General features: G+C 42.7%; 1 protein-coding gene and 1 pseudogene across 1 annotated transcript in view; both read right to left on the bottom strand.

Moving 5' to 3' along the window:
• Positions 1-4,089: 4,089 nt before the first annotated feature.
• Positions 4,090-6,416, bottom strand: LOC126993804 (uncharacterized; annotated as a pseudogene).
• A 9,008-nt stretch (positions 6,417-15,424) lies between these two features.
• LOC126993800 (fat-like cadherin-related tumor suppressor homolog) overlaps positions 15,425-18,357 on the bottom strand; it is a 43,886-nt gene continuing 40,953 nt past the window's right edge. The window contains 4 exon segments of the mRNA XM_050852956.1: positions 15,425-15,877; positions 16,082-17,474; positions 17,476-17,542; positions 17,545-18,356. Coding sequence (XP_050708913.1) covers positions 15,425-15,877; positions 16,082-17,474; positions 17,476-17,542; positions 17,545-18,356 — 2,725 coding nt within the window.

An 18,357-nucleotide genomic window follows, 5' to 3' on the forward strand; every position in this document is an offset into this window, starting at 1 on the left:
ACTCAATGTTTGAAGGGTTTAATATTGTAAAGTCAATTGTGAGTGTTATGTCCATCACAATAGTGGGTACCGACTGGACCATTTCGGGTTTCGCCTGCTTGTTGCGTTGCGTCCTGTTTGTTTTTTTGGACGGTTGTTGTTCCTGTTGCTGTGTCAACCCTGTTTCAACTTTGCTTGCAGAGTCTTCCTGAGTCTCGAATTCCATGTTTGTCTTTTGTTGTTATTCTTCTTGGTGGTCGTTTAATGATAGTGGTGAGCGGAAAGGAATTGGATATCATTGCAAACCTTTCTCAAGAAATAACCAAAATTATGGTCGACAGTGTGTACGTGGCTGCCAATCCTAAGAAGAACATCGTCAATGTGAGCGTGAAAGTCTCTCTCGAGAGCAATACCTCCAAAGTTGTCATCGTCACGTTTGACTTTGTCATGTGAGTCGACGTTCCAATATCTACATTCCGCTGTTTGGTAGGCAAGAGTTCAACTTACATACCAAAGGTTGCAGATGTTACAGTTGGTTAATATGTGACTGCGTCGGCGTTAGACGGATTGTGAATCGATTAATTGTTTAACATGGGCGGTCAAATCAAATATAGTATCGTCGTTGACATCCGAGACGATGTTTCTCAAACATTCGTTTGTGACATATTAATTTACTCAAGAGATATCTATCTTTCTTATTTCACTTGACAAACTTTCTTATTTCACTTGTGTGTATGTGACAAACTACTGGTGGTGATCTTCCCTTTTCTGATCGACATCGAACTGATCGACATCGAACTGTTCGGGATCGAACTCGTCCTCGTTCAAATTATATTTTTCTGGCAGCACTAAAAACCACATTTTCAGTTTCGTTAATAAGAATGTTGTCATTTCCTCGAATGTGTTCCGCTGTGACATACTGCCATCCAACAGAGTACTCCCTGTGTTAGGCAAGAACGGAATACACGAAGTTTTGTTCGGATGTGACTGTGTTGGGATGTAAGGGGGTAAAACACAAATTTGTGAATCAAGGGACGATCAAACACCCATGTAATCAAATTGTCTTTATTTTGTAGCACCATTTACCGTCCCCTCTGTTTGTTCTCAAAAACATTAACCAATTCTGATTGGAAATTTTGTATTTGTCCAACAAGTGTTTCTTAATTCTGTTGTTGTTGTTAAGATGAGGATTAATGGCGTTGAGAAGCTGTTTAATTTTTATATTGTTATATTTTATTTTCCGGTTGTAATATTGACTCAACCTATCTTTTTCTACCAAAGAATCGTATATTTGCTTCAGCACGTTGTATGATCTTATAATGTTAATATTGGTTTCATCTGAATCGAATGCAGACTGCAGCGACGACCCGATGTTTGTTTTCTCGTGTCGTGATGTCCAGAGGGTTGCTATAATCCGAACTCAATTTAGAATCGATAGTCTTGGCTATCTCGCTGCTTTCAAAAACTTTATTGGATCTGTCGTAATCGTCGTTGTTGTTGTTGTTGTCGTCGTCTACAAGCGCAAACGCATCGAGAGTCTTCTCGACCAACTCTTTTTGACTTTCGAGAACGAGCAGGATACTATTGTAAACTCAAATAGAGAGTTAAGATGTGCAGTCTTCTGATTCTGAAAACCTTAGGGTGTCGGTGTCAAAGAACTCTACGTGTCAAGATCTCTGTCCAATTCTGCGTGATTCTGAATACAAATCTTACTTTGTCTCAGAGTTGGATCAAATGCGTTGCAGATGTTGCTAGTTGTCTGAATGCGAGACTTTATGTCAGCAGTAGACTGATTCTGAATACTATACGAGTGTTGCATGCTTATTCCTCAGACTTTTCTGACTTGTCACTTTGTCTCAGAGAATGCTGAAGGATTACGAGAACACTTTGTTTCAAAAGAATGTATCAGCAAAGTGCTTCATACCCAACGGAAATTACAACAGCCTGATCGACGCTGTGAAGACCAAACAAATAGATATCATCATTCCCAAGCGATCTGAGGAACACACTCGATTGGAAACGCACTGCGTGTTAAAATCTGATCCGTCGCACTACGTGCGCATTCACGAATCGGGTCGTTTTCAGCGTCTATTTGAGGAATTGGAAAACAGACGATGATCCCGTTCTACGTCACCTAGAGGCATCTCCAAATTGTCGTCGCGCGTCTTCGTGGGTGTCATCAGTGTCTGAGCAAGACTTAGAAGATGCAATCAACCAGTACATGAATTGTGATTTCGTCACGGAGATCTATCAGAACGGCGATGCAAGGTTCGACGATATTCGAGCGGCTGTTAAACATCATTTCCTCACCGAGAAGAGATGCTTTGCTAGCATGCAAGAAGCGAAAGCTGTTCTATACACGATGCTGACAGAGAGTAACAAGGTAGTCGCTCCCGAAAAAAATAAAGAAAAATGAATCTGATGTCAGAGGTGGCTGTGCATCTTGTGTGCCACTAACCCAGTGAACGTGATCTTCCAACCTTGCACTCACGGGTGTTGTTGCATGTCGTGCGCCCGATCCGTGTCCACGTGTCCGAAGTGCTGCAAGGACATTTTCCTAAAACAATCCATCGCCTCGTCCTGAAGATAGGACCTTCACCAACGTTTCAGTGTACGTCACGATGAGGAAGAGATAGAAGACAGAGCCGAACACAAGGTGAACAAACAAGGAGAAATAGTTGCAGAAAGATGGTTTCTTAGAGTGGTGGATGTGCTTGAGCATTTGCAGAAGAGGTAAGTTCAAATCAGAATCTTCTCTCTTCCCTTCCACCAAAGAGAATGTATCTGACATTGAGTGAGGTGAGAGTAAAGACTTGGAGAAATGCGTTAGAATAGAGAAATGTGTTCCCGGTGCGAGTAGGCAGCGGCAGGGGAGTACCTCTCGGGACCCACGTGTCATCAAGAAATGAATCGATACGTCATCACCTAAACAACTGAGCGAACGGCTATGACACTTATGTTTGTACTAGACAACGTGAGCAGGTACCGTGTTGCTTAATCCTAGATTGGTCCAAGTGTGTTTGTGTGTGTGTGTGTGTGTGTGACCACGACAAATGCAGACCTTGTCATTTGGGAACACGTAACACAAATATATTTGGACGTACATCACATGTAAAAAATACAGACTTTGGTGGTAACAAATGCAGACTTTGCAGACTTTGGTCATTCTGGAAGTGTGTATAATAAATGCAGACTTTGGTCATTCTGGAAGTGTGCATAGCAGACTTTGGTCATTCTGGAACACGTGACGAACGTCACATTGACATGGGTGTTACAAATGTTGGACTCACATGACTTTGTTCTTCCCTAACAGCAGAGTGTACAGATTGGAACATCGACTCACATGACAAAGCTAACGTGACTGTTCGAAGATTGTGAAGTCTAGACCGAGTACGTTGCAGATGCAACGCAGCATGTCTGCTGATTCCTGATTTCCACTGTCGTCAGTCCTGTCAGGGTTGAGACGATTGGTTTCTAACGATGAACGTGTTTCTGAACACCGACCATTACCAAAAGTCAACTTTAGAAAATTTGAGCAGAGCGATGGCAGGGAACAGCAACCGGGAATCCATCGATCCGGTCCACCTTGGAGGCGATAAAAGAGTATGACTTGTTCTTACGTCTCATTTGTATGACTTGTTAATTATAAAATGTTATCTCAACTTTACGTGAATGAATATCCGACTTTGGTACCGTGTTGGCGTGTCTCTGTTCGACTTTGTCTGACCCCTTCCAAAATTCGATTGACCACATTCACTCATGTCAGCGCGCTGGGAAGGGTAGGATGTCATAAATGTCACTTGAAGGGTAGGATATATTAAATTCAGTATTTTAAATAATTGTATATTCATCATTTGTATATAAATCCGTTTAACATAGTCATCTTTGTTTCATGGGTTAGTCATCTTTGTTTCATGGGATACGTTAACATGAAACCCCACCTTTGGCAACATATTGTAACCCCTTTGGGCTGGCTACAAGTGGCTTCCCTTAACCATCCTGAGATAATGTGTGTTCATAAACACAGTGTCTCTGTCCTTTGCTCGTTTGTACAAAACTTTGTGATTCTCGACTCACTCGGCTCAGCCTTGTTGGTAAAATGTTCTTCTACGCATTGTGCTGACCTGACATGTGAAAGCTTGGCTTGAGAAAATGTTGCACACTGCTTGTGATACTTTAGATAATTTATAGAAGTGCTGTTGGTTACTCCAGGTTTTCATGCAGTAATAGAAAGCATCTACACCTGTTCCATTTTTTCCTTACGGAATAATGAATTTAGTTTGTGCTAAATTAGATTTTAGTAATCTTTCCATGAATGCAAGTTTGTCTGAAACATGAACAGAATGTGTATGTTATGTATATATTTGTATAAAAGTATATTTAATAATTTCTTCTTTCTCTCAGTACTTCAACCTATCTATTCATCCATCTATCTATCTATCTACCTACCTATCATGTAATTCATATTTATCTTTCCCACAAATTTAATTTAATGTTAAACAAACTGCTGGGAGTTGGTGGGGTAAAAAGTTTTTGCTCCTTGTCCAGCAGCAGCTATCACATCACAAGACTATAGAAACACTTCTGAGAGGGAAGTCTGCACCAGTGTGGGTGTGAGGGCCTCACTGACTCTATCCAGCAGCTCACAGTCAGATTCCTGGAGTTCAGACATTGAGTCGTCAACGCCTTCCTCCTCCAGGGCGGAGAGGAAGGACAGGTCCGACACGCAGCTGTAGTCTCTGCAGTGGGAGGGGCGGCGGCTCCTGGGGCTGCCGAGCCTGTTGGCGTCCTCGACGACAGAAGGCACGTTGATATCTTCAGGGCTGACTCTGGGCAGTCATCTTCAAGGTCCGAGACAATGTTGTATTTAGACGAATGATCAAGAGTCAGGTCTTGGCATGAGTCAACAGATATATTATTTGCCAGGAGTATTTTCTCAAAGCTGCAGGGATCATCACCAGCATCATCATTGTCCTCGTTACCGTCTGGACCGCCCCGGGCGTCCTCACTCAGCAGGGGTGTGGCAACAGAGCCTGGAGGGACAACACACACTCAGTCAGGTCAACAGTCATGGTGATTGTTACCATGGAGCTGGAACTAGTAGTGATAGCCAGTAGTGCAGTAACTGCTTGAATATCATTGGTGGAAATAGCAGTAGCACCAGTAGTAGCAGTAGTAGGAGTCTAATAAAATAGATTGGCGAGTTTGTTTGGCGTTGGCTTGCAGGTTCTTTCCTTCTGCTCGGCCCCACAGTCCCAACACCTATATTTTCCTTTCGTATGCTAGCTATAGCTAACATAAGGGAGGAAGAGATAGGTGTTGCAACTGTGTGGCAGAGCAGAAGGGAGGAAAGGACCCGCGGGAGCCAACACCACAACAGACTCGCCAATTTGGCTTCACTATAGTAGTAGTAGTAGTAGTAGTAGTAGTAATAATGAGAACAGTTCGACAGCATAGTCTCAGTAAGTCCCATGCAATATTTGGCACCAACAGATCCACCAGCAAAAGTGTTTTCAGCAAGATTTCCAGCGCTTGCATGATAACCAATGTTACGGGTGAACCGCTCCATAGGTGTGGCGAGGTACACTCTACGGGAACAGTCTACCATGTTTACATTACTCACCGGCTCCCACGGTGGACAGTGCCGCCACTCAAGGGCCTCGGCACATCACAACCCTTGCTCATACACTTTGATCTGCTTCAATAAGTCGCTCCCTCAAAGACCAAAAGAATTATGTGTCCATCACGTGACAAGGTTGAAGTACATGTTTATATTTGGTTCTCTCCTCTGCTGCGCCTCTCAAATATCCTACATCACCATACTAGTCATGTGTTGACAGGATGAGTGGTGAGCTGCTACTCACTCTTCCTGCCGTGGTGAGCTCCTTCCCTCACACACACTCACTCCTCCTTGCTCCTCTGCTGTACATCTCACTGCCTGCATCACATTATTAATTTTCATATATATTTATTCATTTATTTTTTGTTTTACCGAATTTTGACAAGCATTATGCAAGTTCTACAATCAGTTCTAAGTCTGTTTACCTTGTGTAAGAGGCGAGCTGTGACAAACATCATAGTAATGTGTGGCACGAGAGCATGTGTGATTGACAGGCCATTGTCATGAGTCATAGTGAAACCCAGCCAATCAGGAGAGGCCTGACAAATATATTGCCAGGCACCAGAGAATCACTTCATTTGAAGAGACTACTGAGGAGCCCCACAAGGGCAGATTTGGTGCCAACATTATTTATATATATTCATGACACAAATTACAGTATAGGAGAAGAAAGCTGCTTAAACCTGATTGTAGATGCTATAACTCAAAGAAAATAACATCCACAAACACACAAAAAGTCTCACATAGCAGCAGTGGCGTTCCCTCCATGGGGTCGTCTCCGTGGAAGAGGGAGGTGCCCTGGCTCAGCATCAGCAAGTCTGGCGGGCGGCTGTGGCCCCTTCGCTGCCGCAGCCCACCAGCGTGTGGGGGCCGTGCATGTCATAGTCATCCCAGTGGTAGCCTAGGATTTGGGAAACACAGACATATATTACCAGGCTTTCTGACACTGAGCCACATGTGGGTTTGTTGAGACAGATCCACATTCCTCAGCCTTCAGTGTATGTCAGTGTATTCACAGCGTGCTTTAAAGATTTCTACGTGACAGTCCCAGACCCATGATGCTGCAAGAGCTTTCTCCACATGCATCACAAGATGGTGAATATGATGTATGGGATACCATGCAAAAAAATATTAATCTAATAGACTATTACACTTAAAGTTGCAACACCTCATTTAGCCTAATTCTCCTGCAGACTTTTATGACTTTTGTAAAACACACAAAAGGAGGAAATTATATTACTACTAAAGTATGGGTAGGTACCTTTCTTCTTCTGCTGGCTCGGTGCTGCGTGCAAGGGAAACAGAAGGCACGTGAGTGGTCATGTCCCAGAGGCTTATATTTACAATGTGCATTCTCCTTCTCTCAACCTGGGAAACTTACTTAAAATTACAGAGCAAATTTATTATTATAGATGAGGTTATATATATATATATATATATATATATATATATATATATATATATATATATATATATATATATATATATATATATATATATATATATATATATATATATATATATATATATATATATATATATATATATATATATATATATATATATATATATATATATATATATATATATATATATATATATATATATATATATATATATATATATATATATATATATATATATATATATATATATATATATATATATATATATATATATATATATATATATATATATATATATATATATATATATATATATATATATATATATATATATATATATATATATATATATATATATATATATATATATGAAACTTTTGTGTTGTAAACCCAAAAAATCAATAAAAAATTGTGTAAATCAACAAAAGCACTAGCTTCATATTAACTATGTACTACTTTGTTGCTCTTTTGGCTGTGTGATGAAAGAGTGTCTGTGCCCGTCAACCACAACACAAGACTGTGTCAGTTAGCAGCACCTGAAGGAACAGATCACAAAGTTACACGGGGATGAAACGCGACAGCACTCGTGTTCTTAAGATATTAAAAAAGCACGTTACTATCACCATGTTAACTTGTATAGTTTGTCATGGTAAGTGCTACTCAAAGCTGAGCCTCAGAAGACTCGCAGCAGTGGCTGGTTATCTCAAGCAGCACACGAACTCAGTCGGGTGAGTGTTGGCACAGTGCTGCATTGCCTCTCAGAAACCCTTTGGCTGTCAAAGCCACGGGGAGCCCTTGTGTAGGGCCCATGCAAGGCAGAGGCCTGGCTCTGAGGGCCATGCAACAGTCTTCTGGTGTGGTCACTATCAGCTGTGGTGGCCTCTTGAGGGTAGTCTAAATGTGCTGGGGCCCGGCGAGCCAGGAGGTGGGGGCAGGGGAGAGGGGGCATAGCGGGGGAACCTGACGCCTGGCCCCTCTCTGCACCCGCCAGGATATAAATAGAAGTTTGTTATTCCTGAGGGTAAAGTCTTGTGATGAGAGTAAACTGCAAAACCTTCACACTTCCCTCCTTGCTGTGAGGGGAAGAACCTAAACCCCTCACAGAAAGGCTTTTAGTGTTTCCTTGGACAAAATCAAATTTATGCAGATCATAAATTAGAAGCAGGCACCAAATAAATACATGGAGTGAAATTTAATAGAATTTTCATTAGAGTACATTAACCAAGTCAGTGTTAAGCAGGCATGCTATTAGTGCCATCAGTGGGTGACCCATGCTGCAGCAGCACAGCGTGCCACCGGGAACCTCTGTGCAGTACAGGAGCTGGGCACTTCTGGCCAGCACCACATGATGCAACCCTGAGCCATCACACAAACAAAACTCCTGCCATGACAGATTAAAAAGGAAAGATTTTTTTCTGAAATACATATATATATATATATATATATATATATATATATATATATATATATATATATATATATATATATATATATATATATATATATATATTTATATATATATATATTTATATATATATATGTATATACTATACTGTGTGTGTGTGTGTGTGTGTGTGTCTCTCTCTCTCTCTTACACACACACACAGAAACAATGGTGAGGGACATGGCAGATAAGAAAAAATGTCATAATGTTTGGTGTACAAGAAGAAAAACACAGTGAAGACTCAGAGGGAAAGTTGTGAGAAGAATAGGGTGAAAAGTGTATTGAGAAATTTGAATACTGAAGAAGAGGAAAAGTTTGAGGAAGAAGTAGATGAAATAACAAGATTGGGAAGGTATGAGGAAGGAAAGAACAGGCCATTAAAGATTAAGTTAAGATCCCAAATGACAACAGAAACCATCCTAAATAGGTTGTGGAGATTAAACAACTCTGAAGAATACAAACAGATATGTGTGAGGAGAAATATGACGGAGGATGAAAGAATGAAGGTAAAAGAAATGATAAATGAAGTGAAAAAAAGGAATGAGGAAAGATCAGAGGAAGATAAGAAGAATTTTTTTTGGAGATTGAAGAACAAAAAACTGATGAAGTGGCGGAAAGGAGGCGAAGAGAGGGAGTAAGGGTGTTGATATCCTTTCCCTTCCTCCCTCCTTATTTTCACATATTCATTTCTTGCTATCTTAAAGTCTTCTTTATTCCTCTGGTTCTTTTCAATCTTTTCCACGCTTTGTCCCTTTTTTTCTTTGCACCTGCACATCTTGCGTTAAACCAATCTTGCTTTCCTCTTTCTATTGGTTTATATAATGGGACATTTTTTGACTCCTGTCTCATATGCCTCTATGAAAACAATATTTTCCTGCACTTCGTTTGTTCTTTTTAACTTTTCCCAGTCCAGTTTTTTGTAATATTTCTTGAGATTTTCAATGTCCACTTTCCTGTAGTTTCTCCTTTGTACAATTTGTCTTCCTCAGTGGCGTCCTCATCGGTTTCCAACTCTATTATTACATGATCACTTTTTCCCATGGGACACACATATCTTAACTCATTTAACAGGTGCACTCCCTTCGTCAGCCCCAGGTCCAGTCTTGCTGGCTCGTCATCACTCCTGTATCTTGTATTTTCAGTCACCCACTGCATCATTATGTTTTCCGTAGTCAGTTTTAAAAATATCTCTCCCCATGCCATGTGTGTGTGTGTGTGTGTGTGTGTGTGTGTGTGTATGTGTATTTACCTAGTTGTAATTTTCCAGGGCCTGGGCTTACGCTCGTGTGGTCCCGTCTCCGTATCTATAATTATCAAACTTTTCTTTGAATCTTTGCACACTCTTCGCCGATACTATTTCTTCACTTAATCTGTTCCAAACCTCTATATTTCTTTGTGGGAAGCTATATTTCTTTATGTCTCTTGAGCATCTTCCCTTCCTCAACTTTTTACTACAGCGTCTAGTATTCCTGCTGGAAGGTTCTTCTCTTAGCAATTTCTCGTTATCTACTTCTTCCATGTTACTCAATAGCCTATATATTTGTATTAGGTCTCCTCTTTCTCTTCTTTGTTCTAGTGTTGGCAAGTCCATTTCCTTTAGTCTCTCTTCATATGTCAGTCCCTCCAGTTCTGGAACCATTTTTGTTGCCATCCTCTGTATTTTTTCTAGTTTTATTATGTGTTTCTTCATGTGTGGAGACCACACTGTTTCCGTGTATTCTAGTTTAGGTCTAATCATAGTAGTTATTAATTTTTTCATCATTTCTTTGTCCATGTAGTGGAATACTATACCTACCTATATTTTTCACCATGTTATATGTATCACCGAAGATCCGATTTATATGACTTTCTGGTTGCATATAATCTTGCATTATTACTCCCAGGTCTCTCTTTTCATTTACTTTCTTTAATATTTCACCATCTCCCATTTTATATGTCCATTTTGGTCTTTCTACACTTTTTCCCATTTCCATAACATGACATTTCTTCACGTTGAATTTCATCTCCCATTTCTGACTCCATTTCCAAATTTTGTTTAGGTCTTCTTGCAGCTCCTTGCAGTCTTCATTGTTTCTTATATGTCTTTGCAGTTTAGCATCATCCGCGAACAGGCTCATGTAGCTGTTTATTCCCTCTGGCATATCATTAATATAGACTAGGAAGAGTACTGGTGCTAAAACCAACCCCTGGGGCACTCCACTTTCCACTGTTCTCCATTCCGATCTAGTGTCCTTAACCACGGTTCTCATCTCTCTTCCTCTTAAGTAGCTTTCCATCCAGCACTTCATTTTTCCTCTCAATCCTCCTTTATTTTCTAGTTTCCACAGCAGTCTTGAATGTGGAAATTTGTCACTTTGTGTGTGTGTGTGTGTGTGTGTGTGCAAAAGATGTAAGGTACCAATTTCTTTTTCTCCTTTCTCATGTTGAAGATTGGCTTTCTTTATGTCTTGAATAATATAAATCCAGGAAGTTTGTGGATGACACATAAATAGGACGACTAATCAGTGACACTGGCATTGCAGGGCGACCTAAATGCACTGTACGAGTGTTCCCATGAATGGATGATGCAGTTCAACATGGAGATGCTGATACTTTTAAGTGTAGGAAAAAATGATCTTCCAAGTAGTTAAAACAAATAATGAAAACAAATAAATAAAACAAGTCTTGGTCACTCTAGGCATGTGTGAGCCCTGACATTCAACCCCCAAATCAATGTATTACTGCCCTGAACCACACAATTTTTTATTTTTTATTTTTACAGCAAGGGAGGCAGCTCAAGGTCAAAAAACAAAAACAGCAACAAAAAGGCCTGCTATATGTACACTGTTCTGACAAAAGAAAAAAAGAACGAGAGGCCAGAAGCGAGGTCAATTTTGGGTGGATAGGGGTCTTGATACTCTCCACTTGAAAGAGCTCAATGCAAAATAGTCTTGGGCTGTATTTCTATGGGCATCAGCAACTGGCAGTGCAGAAGTAATCCTAGTTGTATATTTGCCACTGGTTAGACCCTTCCTGGATAAGACTGCTCAATTTTTGTGCCCCTATTACAGAGAGGATACAGTTCCTTTAAATTAGTACAGAGGAGAGACTAAAGTGATCCAAGGACATAGAAACGAGCTGTATGGGGTGACTGAATAACTTAACCTGGTAGCAGCGACAGGCCAAATTTGTGGCTTTACTGTGTAGCAGCGACGGGCCAAATTTGTGGCTTTACTGTGTAGCAGCGACAGGCCAAATTTGTGGCTTTACCGTGTAGCAGCGACAGGCCAAATTTGTGGCTTTACTGTGTAGCAGCGACAGGCCAAATTTGTGGCTTTACTGTGTAGCAGCGACAGGCCAAATTTGTGGCTTTACCGTGTAGCAGCGACGGGCCAAATTTGTGGCTTTACCGTGTAGCAGCGACAGGCCAAATTTGTGGCTTTACTGTGTAGCAGCGACAGGCCAAATTTGTGGCTTTACCGTGTAGCAGCGACGGGCCAAATTTGTCGCTTTACCGTGTAGCAGTGACGGGCCAAATTTGTGGCTTTACCGTGTAGCAGTGATGGGCCAAATTTGTACCATGATTTAAACCCCCCAAAATAGATGATCCACACACTGATCACAAATGCTTTGATATATTTTATGAAATGGTTTGTGTGAATGATGATTTTTTCTCATTTTTCTTGCTTAGAGGGACCATTAAGAAACATGATCCCTGCTGCTACTGGGTTAACATATTCTCCGGAAAGCCCTACACTGTGAGGTGATTTATTATAAGTTTTCAGACGGGTTACAGGGATGAATATTGGCAATTTAGTAACCTTCTCTGACTTAATGAAAGCCTAAAATCACTTAACTCGTATGGGGTGAGATTAAAAAGCTTATATTCTCTGGAAAGCCGTAGACTGTGAGGTGATTGATTAGAAGTTCTCAGATGGGTTACAGGGATTAATAAGGGACTTAATGAAAGCCTAAAATCACTTAACTTGTACAGGATGACTAAAAAAAAAAATTAACTTACATATTATGGAAAGCCATAGACTGTGGCGTGCTTTATTAGAAGTTTTCAGATGGGTTGTAGGATTAATAAGGGCAATTTAGTAACCTTGCCTGACTTAACAAAAGCCTAATTCACTTCACTTGTACGGGGAGGACTAAAAAAAAAAAAACATATTCTCCGGAATACTGTAGACGGTGAGGTGCTTTATTATAAGTTTTCAGGTGGGTTACAGGGATTAACCTGGTAGCAGCGACGGGCCAAATTTGTGCCATGATATAAACCCCCCAAAATAGATGATACATAAACTGATCACAAATGCTTTGATATATATTATGAAATGGTTTGTGTGAGTGATGATTTTTTCTCATTTTTCTCGCTTTGAGGGACCATTAAGAAACATGATCCCCGCTGCTACTGAGTTAATAATTACTGAAAGCCAAATTTACTTCACTCATATGAGGTGACTGAAAACCCTCAAATTATATTCTCCAGAGAGCTGTATAGACTGTGAGGTGATTTATTATAAATTCTCAGATGGGTTATAGGGATGAATAAAGGCAATTTAGTAACCTTGCCTGATTTAACGAAAGCCAAATTCACTTCACTTGTACGGGGTAACAAAAAAAAAAAAAAAATTAACATATTCTCTGGAAAGCTGTAGACTGTGAGGTGATTTATTAGAAGTTTACAGATGGGTTATAGGGATTGATAAGGGCAATTTAGTAACCTTGCCCGACTTATTGAAAGCCTAAAATCACTTAACTCGTATGGGGTGAGATTAAAAAGCTTATATTCTCTGGAAAGCTGTAGACTGTGAGGTGCTTTATTAGGAGTTCTCAGATGGGTTACAGGGATTGATAAGGGCAATTTAGTAACCTTGCCTGACTTATTGAAAGCCCAAAATCACTTAACTTGTATGGGGTGAGATTAAAAGACCTATATTCTCTGGAAAGCCGTAGACTGTGAGGTGATTTATTAGAAGTTTCCAAATGGGTTATAGGGATGAATATTGGCAATTTAGTAACCTTGCCTGACTTAATGAAAGCTTAAAATCACTTCACTTGTACAGGGTGACTAAAAACCCCTTAACTTACATATTCCGGAAAGCCGTAGACTGTGAGGTGATTTATTATACGTTCTCAGTTGGGTTATAGGGATTAATAAGGGCAATTTAGTAACCTTGCCTGACTTTCCTAAGGCCAAAAATCACTTCATTCAGGCAGCTGCTTCCCATCAATCATGTACCTCCCTCTCCTGCCACCTCTCTTACACCCTCCTTCCCCTCCTCTTCCATCAAAGCACTCATTCATTCCCACCCTGCCATACAAAACCATACAGCACCTCAGAACTCATAGCACGGTACAGCACCTCATCAGAAGAGAGGGAGCAGATAACAAGAGGATTATTTTTTTACAAGGGAGGCAGCTCAAGGGCAAAAAAACAAAAAGAGCAACAAAAAAGCTTGCTATACGCTGCTTCAACAAATGAAAGCAGAACGAGAGGCCAAAGGAGAGGTCAATTTGAAGTGGAGAGGTGTCTTAACCTGTCCGCTGCGATTGGCACAGATTTTGCCCTCACTGGTTGCCTGGTATCATATATATCCCTTCACTGGTAGCCTGGTAACATATGGTCCCAGGTCTTTCTCTGCCTCTGTGGTGGATAGTGGAGTGTTTCCCATGTGGTATTGGTGTGCTGGATATCCCTTCATTGGTAGCCTGGTAACATATAGTCCCAGGTCTTTCTCTGGCTCTATGGTGGATAGTGGAGTGTTTCCCATGTGGTATTGGTGTGCTGGATATCCCTTCATTGGTAGCCTGGTAACATATAGTCCCAGGTCTTTCTCTGGCTCTGTGGTGGATAGTGGAGTATTTCCCATATGGTATCGGTGTGCTGGATATCCCTTCATTTGGTAACATATAGTCCCAGGTCTTTCTCTGCCTCTGTGGTGGATAGTGGAGTGTTTCCCATGTGGTATTGATATGCTTCCCCTCCCAAGGTGCATGACTTTACATTTTTCTTCACTGAATTGTAGCAGCCACTTTTAGTTCCATTCCTGTAGCTTGGTGATGTCTTCTGGTAGGACATCCGCAGTCAAGCAGTTAATACTCTGTGGCAGCCTTTAACTGCTCATGCATGTAAGTACCACCCAACAGTCTGGCACATCGATCATCCACCACCGAGCTGCTCACCTCCAAACAGGCTGAGCGGACTTTTACTATACATCTTAATAACCTCAGTACCAGGGGTGTGGAGTCGGAGTTTAAATTTTCCGACTCCGACTCCGGGAAATTTTAAAGTTGCAACTCCAATTCTGACTCTGACTCCGGCCCCCACGCCCCTCCCCCTCTATGGCATTTTTTTTTTTTTTTTTTTTTTAGATGCTGCCTGTAGTGCCGGTAGACTCTCTTGAGGTCCTTTCTCTTATATGTATTTACATCAAAATTATATGTACTCTATATAGACAACATCCGGATAATGTATAAGAAAAAAAGTTCACTACTACATTACACAATAAAGGATTACGTTAAGGAGTCAGAGTCGGGGGTATTTTATCGACCTGACTCAACTCCGGCCAAAAGTACCCGACCTGACTCAGACTCCACGGTTTGCTCAGTACTATTAATCCAGTGCTGAAATCTTACCTCATGACTTCACATTAAAGTTTCAGTATTGGATTAATAGTATTGAGGTTATGTTAGGTTATGCATGTTTGTATGTATAAACTCTATATCAGGGGTTCTCAACTTGGTGTAAATCGTCCCAAGTGTGCTAATTTGATCTTTTCTGTTGGGCAATATTTATTTATTTTCTATTTTCTTATTTATTTGTTTATTCATTTATTGGCAACTGGGAGACAGAGGGTAACCAAGAAAAAAGTCTCAGTAAAATCCTATCCATTGCATTATGCTTCAATTCACTAGAGGCTCAATATGTTCTTCTCTGTCCTTTTTTATTCCTGCTATTTACCTCGGCCTAATATACCACATACAAGTTTATTAACAAGTTTTCAAAGTGTGGACGCTAAAATGTAATTGTGGAAGCCTGAGCAGCGAGGGGAGATGAGTGAAGGGAGGCATGGAAAATGGGGTCATGGGTAAACAATGGTTGGGACCCCCTGCTCCACATATTGCTCTATTTACAGAGCTATTTGACTCACCCTTGATGGGCATGAAGTAGGAGTCGTTGAGGTTGTTGTGGTGGTCCCAGGGCTTGTGGAGAGAGTCGGAGTCACTGTTGGAGGGTGGCGGAGGGGAGAGGTTGGGCGGCATGACCACGGGCTTTTTAAGGCTGTGGAGGAACTCGTGGGAGCATCGTGAAAGTGTCTCCAGCTCAAGACTCTCGTGTCCCGCAGCAGACAGGTCCGCCAGGTGCTTAAGGGTGTTGAGAATGGCGGAGTCGTTGCCGCTGGGGGTGTAGGAGGCCGGGTGGGGGGGCAGCGGCGGCCCCTGCTGTGTGGCACCAAGGCAACAAAAAGAAAACAACTCAAAAGTCTGTAAGAAACAAAACATCTAAGACTCTGACACCCTAACACACAGAGGCTCAACAACATCCACAAAATGAAATATGGACAGAAAACATTCAAATTGCAGCCTGTAACTTGATGCCAAGGAAGTGAGTCTGATAAAACTAACATGTACCACTGTCTGTCTTACCTGGTCTGCCTCCACGTTGCAGATTTTGGAGTTTCTTTTGGGTGCGTCATTCGCCTTGAGGTCGTTCTTCACGTGGTGGTCCGTGAGCTTGACGCGGTTGTTCTGCTGGTGACGCTTGTGCCTCCACCGCCACCACTGCCAGGCCCCCAGCAGCAGCACGGCCATCACGCACCCCAGGAACACGGCCAGGATGCACAGCAGCTCCTCCAGGGTGATGTTCAGGGAGGAGGACGGCTCTTCAGGCTTCCTAACGGCCTCTGTGCAGAATTCACCAGTAACATTGGAGGAACATATGCACTTGAACCCACCAAAGAAGTTGAGGCAGGTTCCCCCGCTCTGGCAAGGGTTGCGGGTACACTCATCAATGTCCAGCTGGCACATTGCACCGGTAAAGTGTTGGCACTTGCATATAGGCCCATCGGTACCCTCCTCACAGCGACCGCCATTCTGACAAGGGTTTGGGTTGCAGAAAATGCCATATTCACAACGTTTTCCACTCAGTTTTGAAGGACATTGACACTTATAGGTGTGGCCAACAACAATACATTTGCCTCCATTAAGACAGGGTGAGGAGGAGCAGGGAGCCGTGTCCACCTGGCACTGTCCTCCGGTAAAGCGTGGAGAGCAATTGCACTTATAAGAACCTTTATTTTCTATGCATGTCCCAGCGTTCTGGCAAGGGTAGGAGCCACACACACCGGCCAGGGGCAGCACACCTGGACACTGGAGCTCCACGTTGGCCAGGAGCGTGAGCACCGTGCCCCTGGAGGCCGTCCCTGTTATTGACACGGGAAGCTCGGTGCCGTCAATAATGATCTGATCGAGGCAACCCACAAATCCCAGGCTGCTTTGGGAATAGGAAGACATGCCTGACTCTGGTTCACTGCTGAGGGTAGCACCGAGATACATGAAGTTTGAATCCATGTTCAGAATGTCATTAGCACCCGGCGCCGCTCCTGAACTCACCTCGCTGTCCACACTCAGTGTTGATATGGTGCCGTCTCTGGTCAGGTTGATGAAGTGCCATGCATCATTGTCGACCCTCACCGTGGACACCCTGACCAGCCCTTCCCCGCTGCCACAGTCCCAGCGGTACTGCACGTGTCCGCCGGCCACCTCCAGCACGCTGTAGTCCACATCCCCGGCAGTAAAAACCAGCGTTCCCACCGGGTGTCTGGTGCGCATGAAGGCACTCAGCATCAGTGAGCTGCTCTCACTTTGCTGAGCTATGCTGTACTGGGCATAGCTCTTTCCCCTGAAGGAGAGAGGCCTCAGTGGGTAGTGGCACGCAGGGCTGCGGCACTTTGTCAGGTCCACTCGGCACGAAGGTCCTGCTCTGCCGGCAGGGCACTGGCACGTGTAGCCTCGGCTGCTGGTGTTGGTGGGCGCACACCTCATACTCAGCACAGGGTCGGTGCCCACAGGCATTGACTAAAGTAGTGCAGTTCTGGCCTCCATACCTTCGTCACACACACAGCCAACTTTCTGGGTAAATCTTGGAGCAACCAGACTAGACAGCTGTGTGTTGAAGGGCATGGCCACATCATCGTTGATTTCCACCACGTCCACACAGTCCCCGTGGCCGCCGCACTCTGAGCCAGACACACACAGGGACTCCATGATGTCCACGAAGGGCAAGCCAAGCTTCTCTTTTATGTCAACTTGTTTTTCTTTTAGCTTCAGCAGCAAATGTTCTCTTGTCATATATATTTCAAATAACCTCACAACTATCAGAACGTCAAGACTCCTCTGTATGTCTCTCTTGGAACGTTGTGGAATGTAATCTATTTTATCTAAAGAGTGTGAGTGTACGAGGGCTGGCTGCAGGCTGACCAGGACCACAGAATGCTCCTGAACTGACAGCTCTATGGCAATAGCTTTGAGGAAATATTTCTGATACCTGGAGAGAAATTCATCGGAGGACAGAGGACCCAGGCGAATGATGACGGCATTTTCAACCATTTCCTCAGTGACCACGGAGACCTCGATGGAAGCCTGCACGGTGCGGTGATACCTGCCGTCCGACACACTGACGTTGACGCTGTAGTTGCCAGCATCAAGAGGCGTCAGTGCCACCAGAGTGCCGTCCTCACTATCAATGTCAAAGTACTTGATGGAGCTGACTTCCTCTGGGTAGGGCGCCACAGAGTACTGCAGGGTGTCGTAGGGGTCCTGGTCCAGTGCAGTGACCCGCCCGATGATGCCTCCGGGAAAGGCACTCCGGAAACTGATGACCACGGTTTTAAGCGGGAAGAGTGTTGGCGGGAAGCGGGACC

This window comes from Eriocheir sinensis, unplaced genomic scaffold, assembly GCF_024679095.1.
Source record: "Eriocheir sinensis breed Jianghai 21 unplaced genomic scaffold, ASM2467909v1 Scaffold678, whole genome shotgun sequence".
NCBI lineage: Eukaryota > Metazoa > Arthropoda > Malacostraca > Decapoda > Varunidae > Eriocheir > Eriocheir sinensis.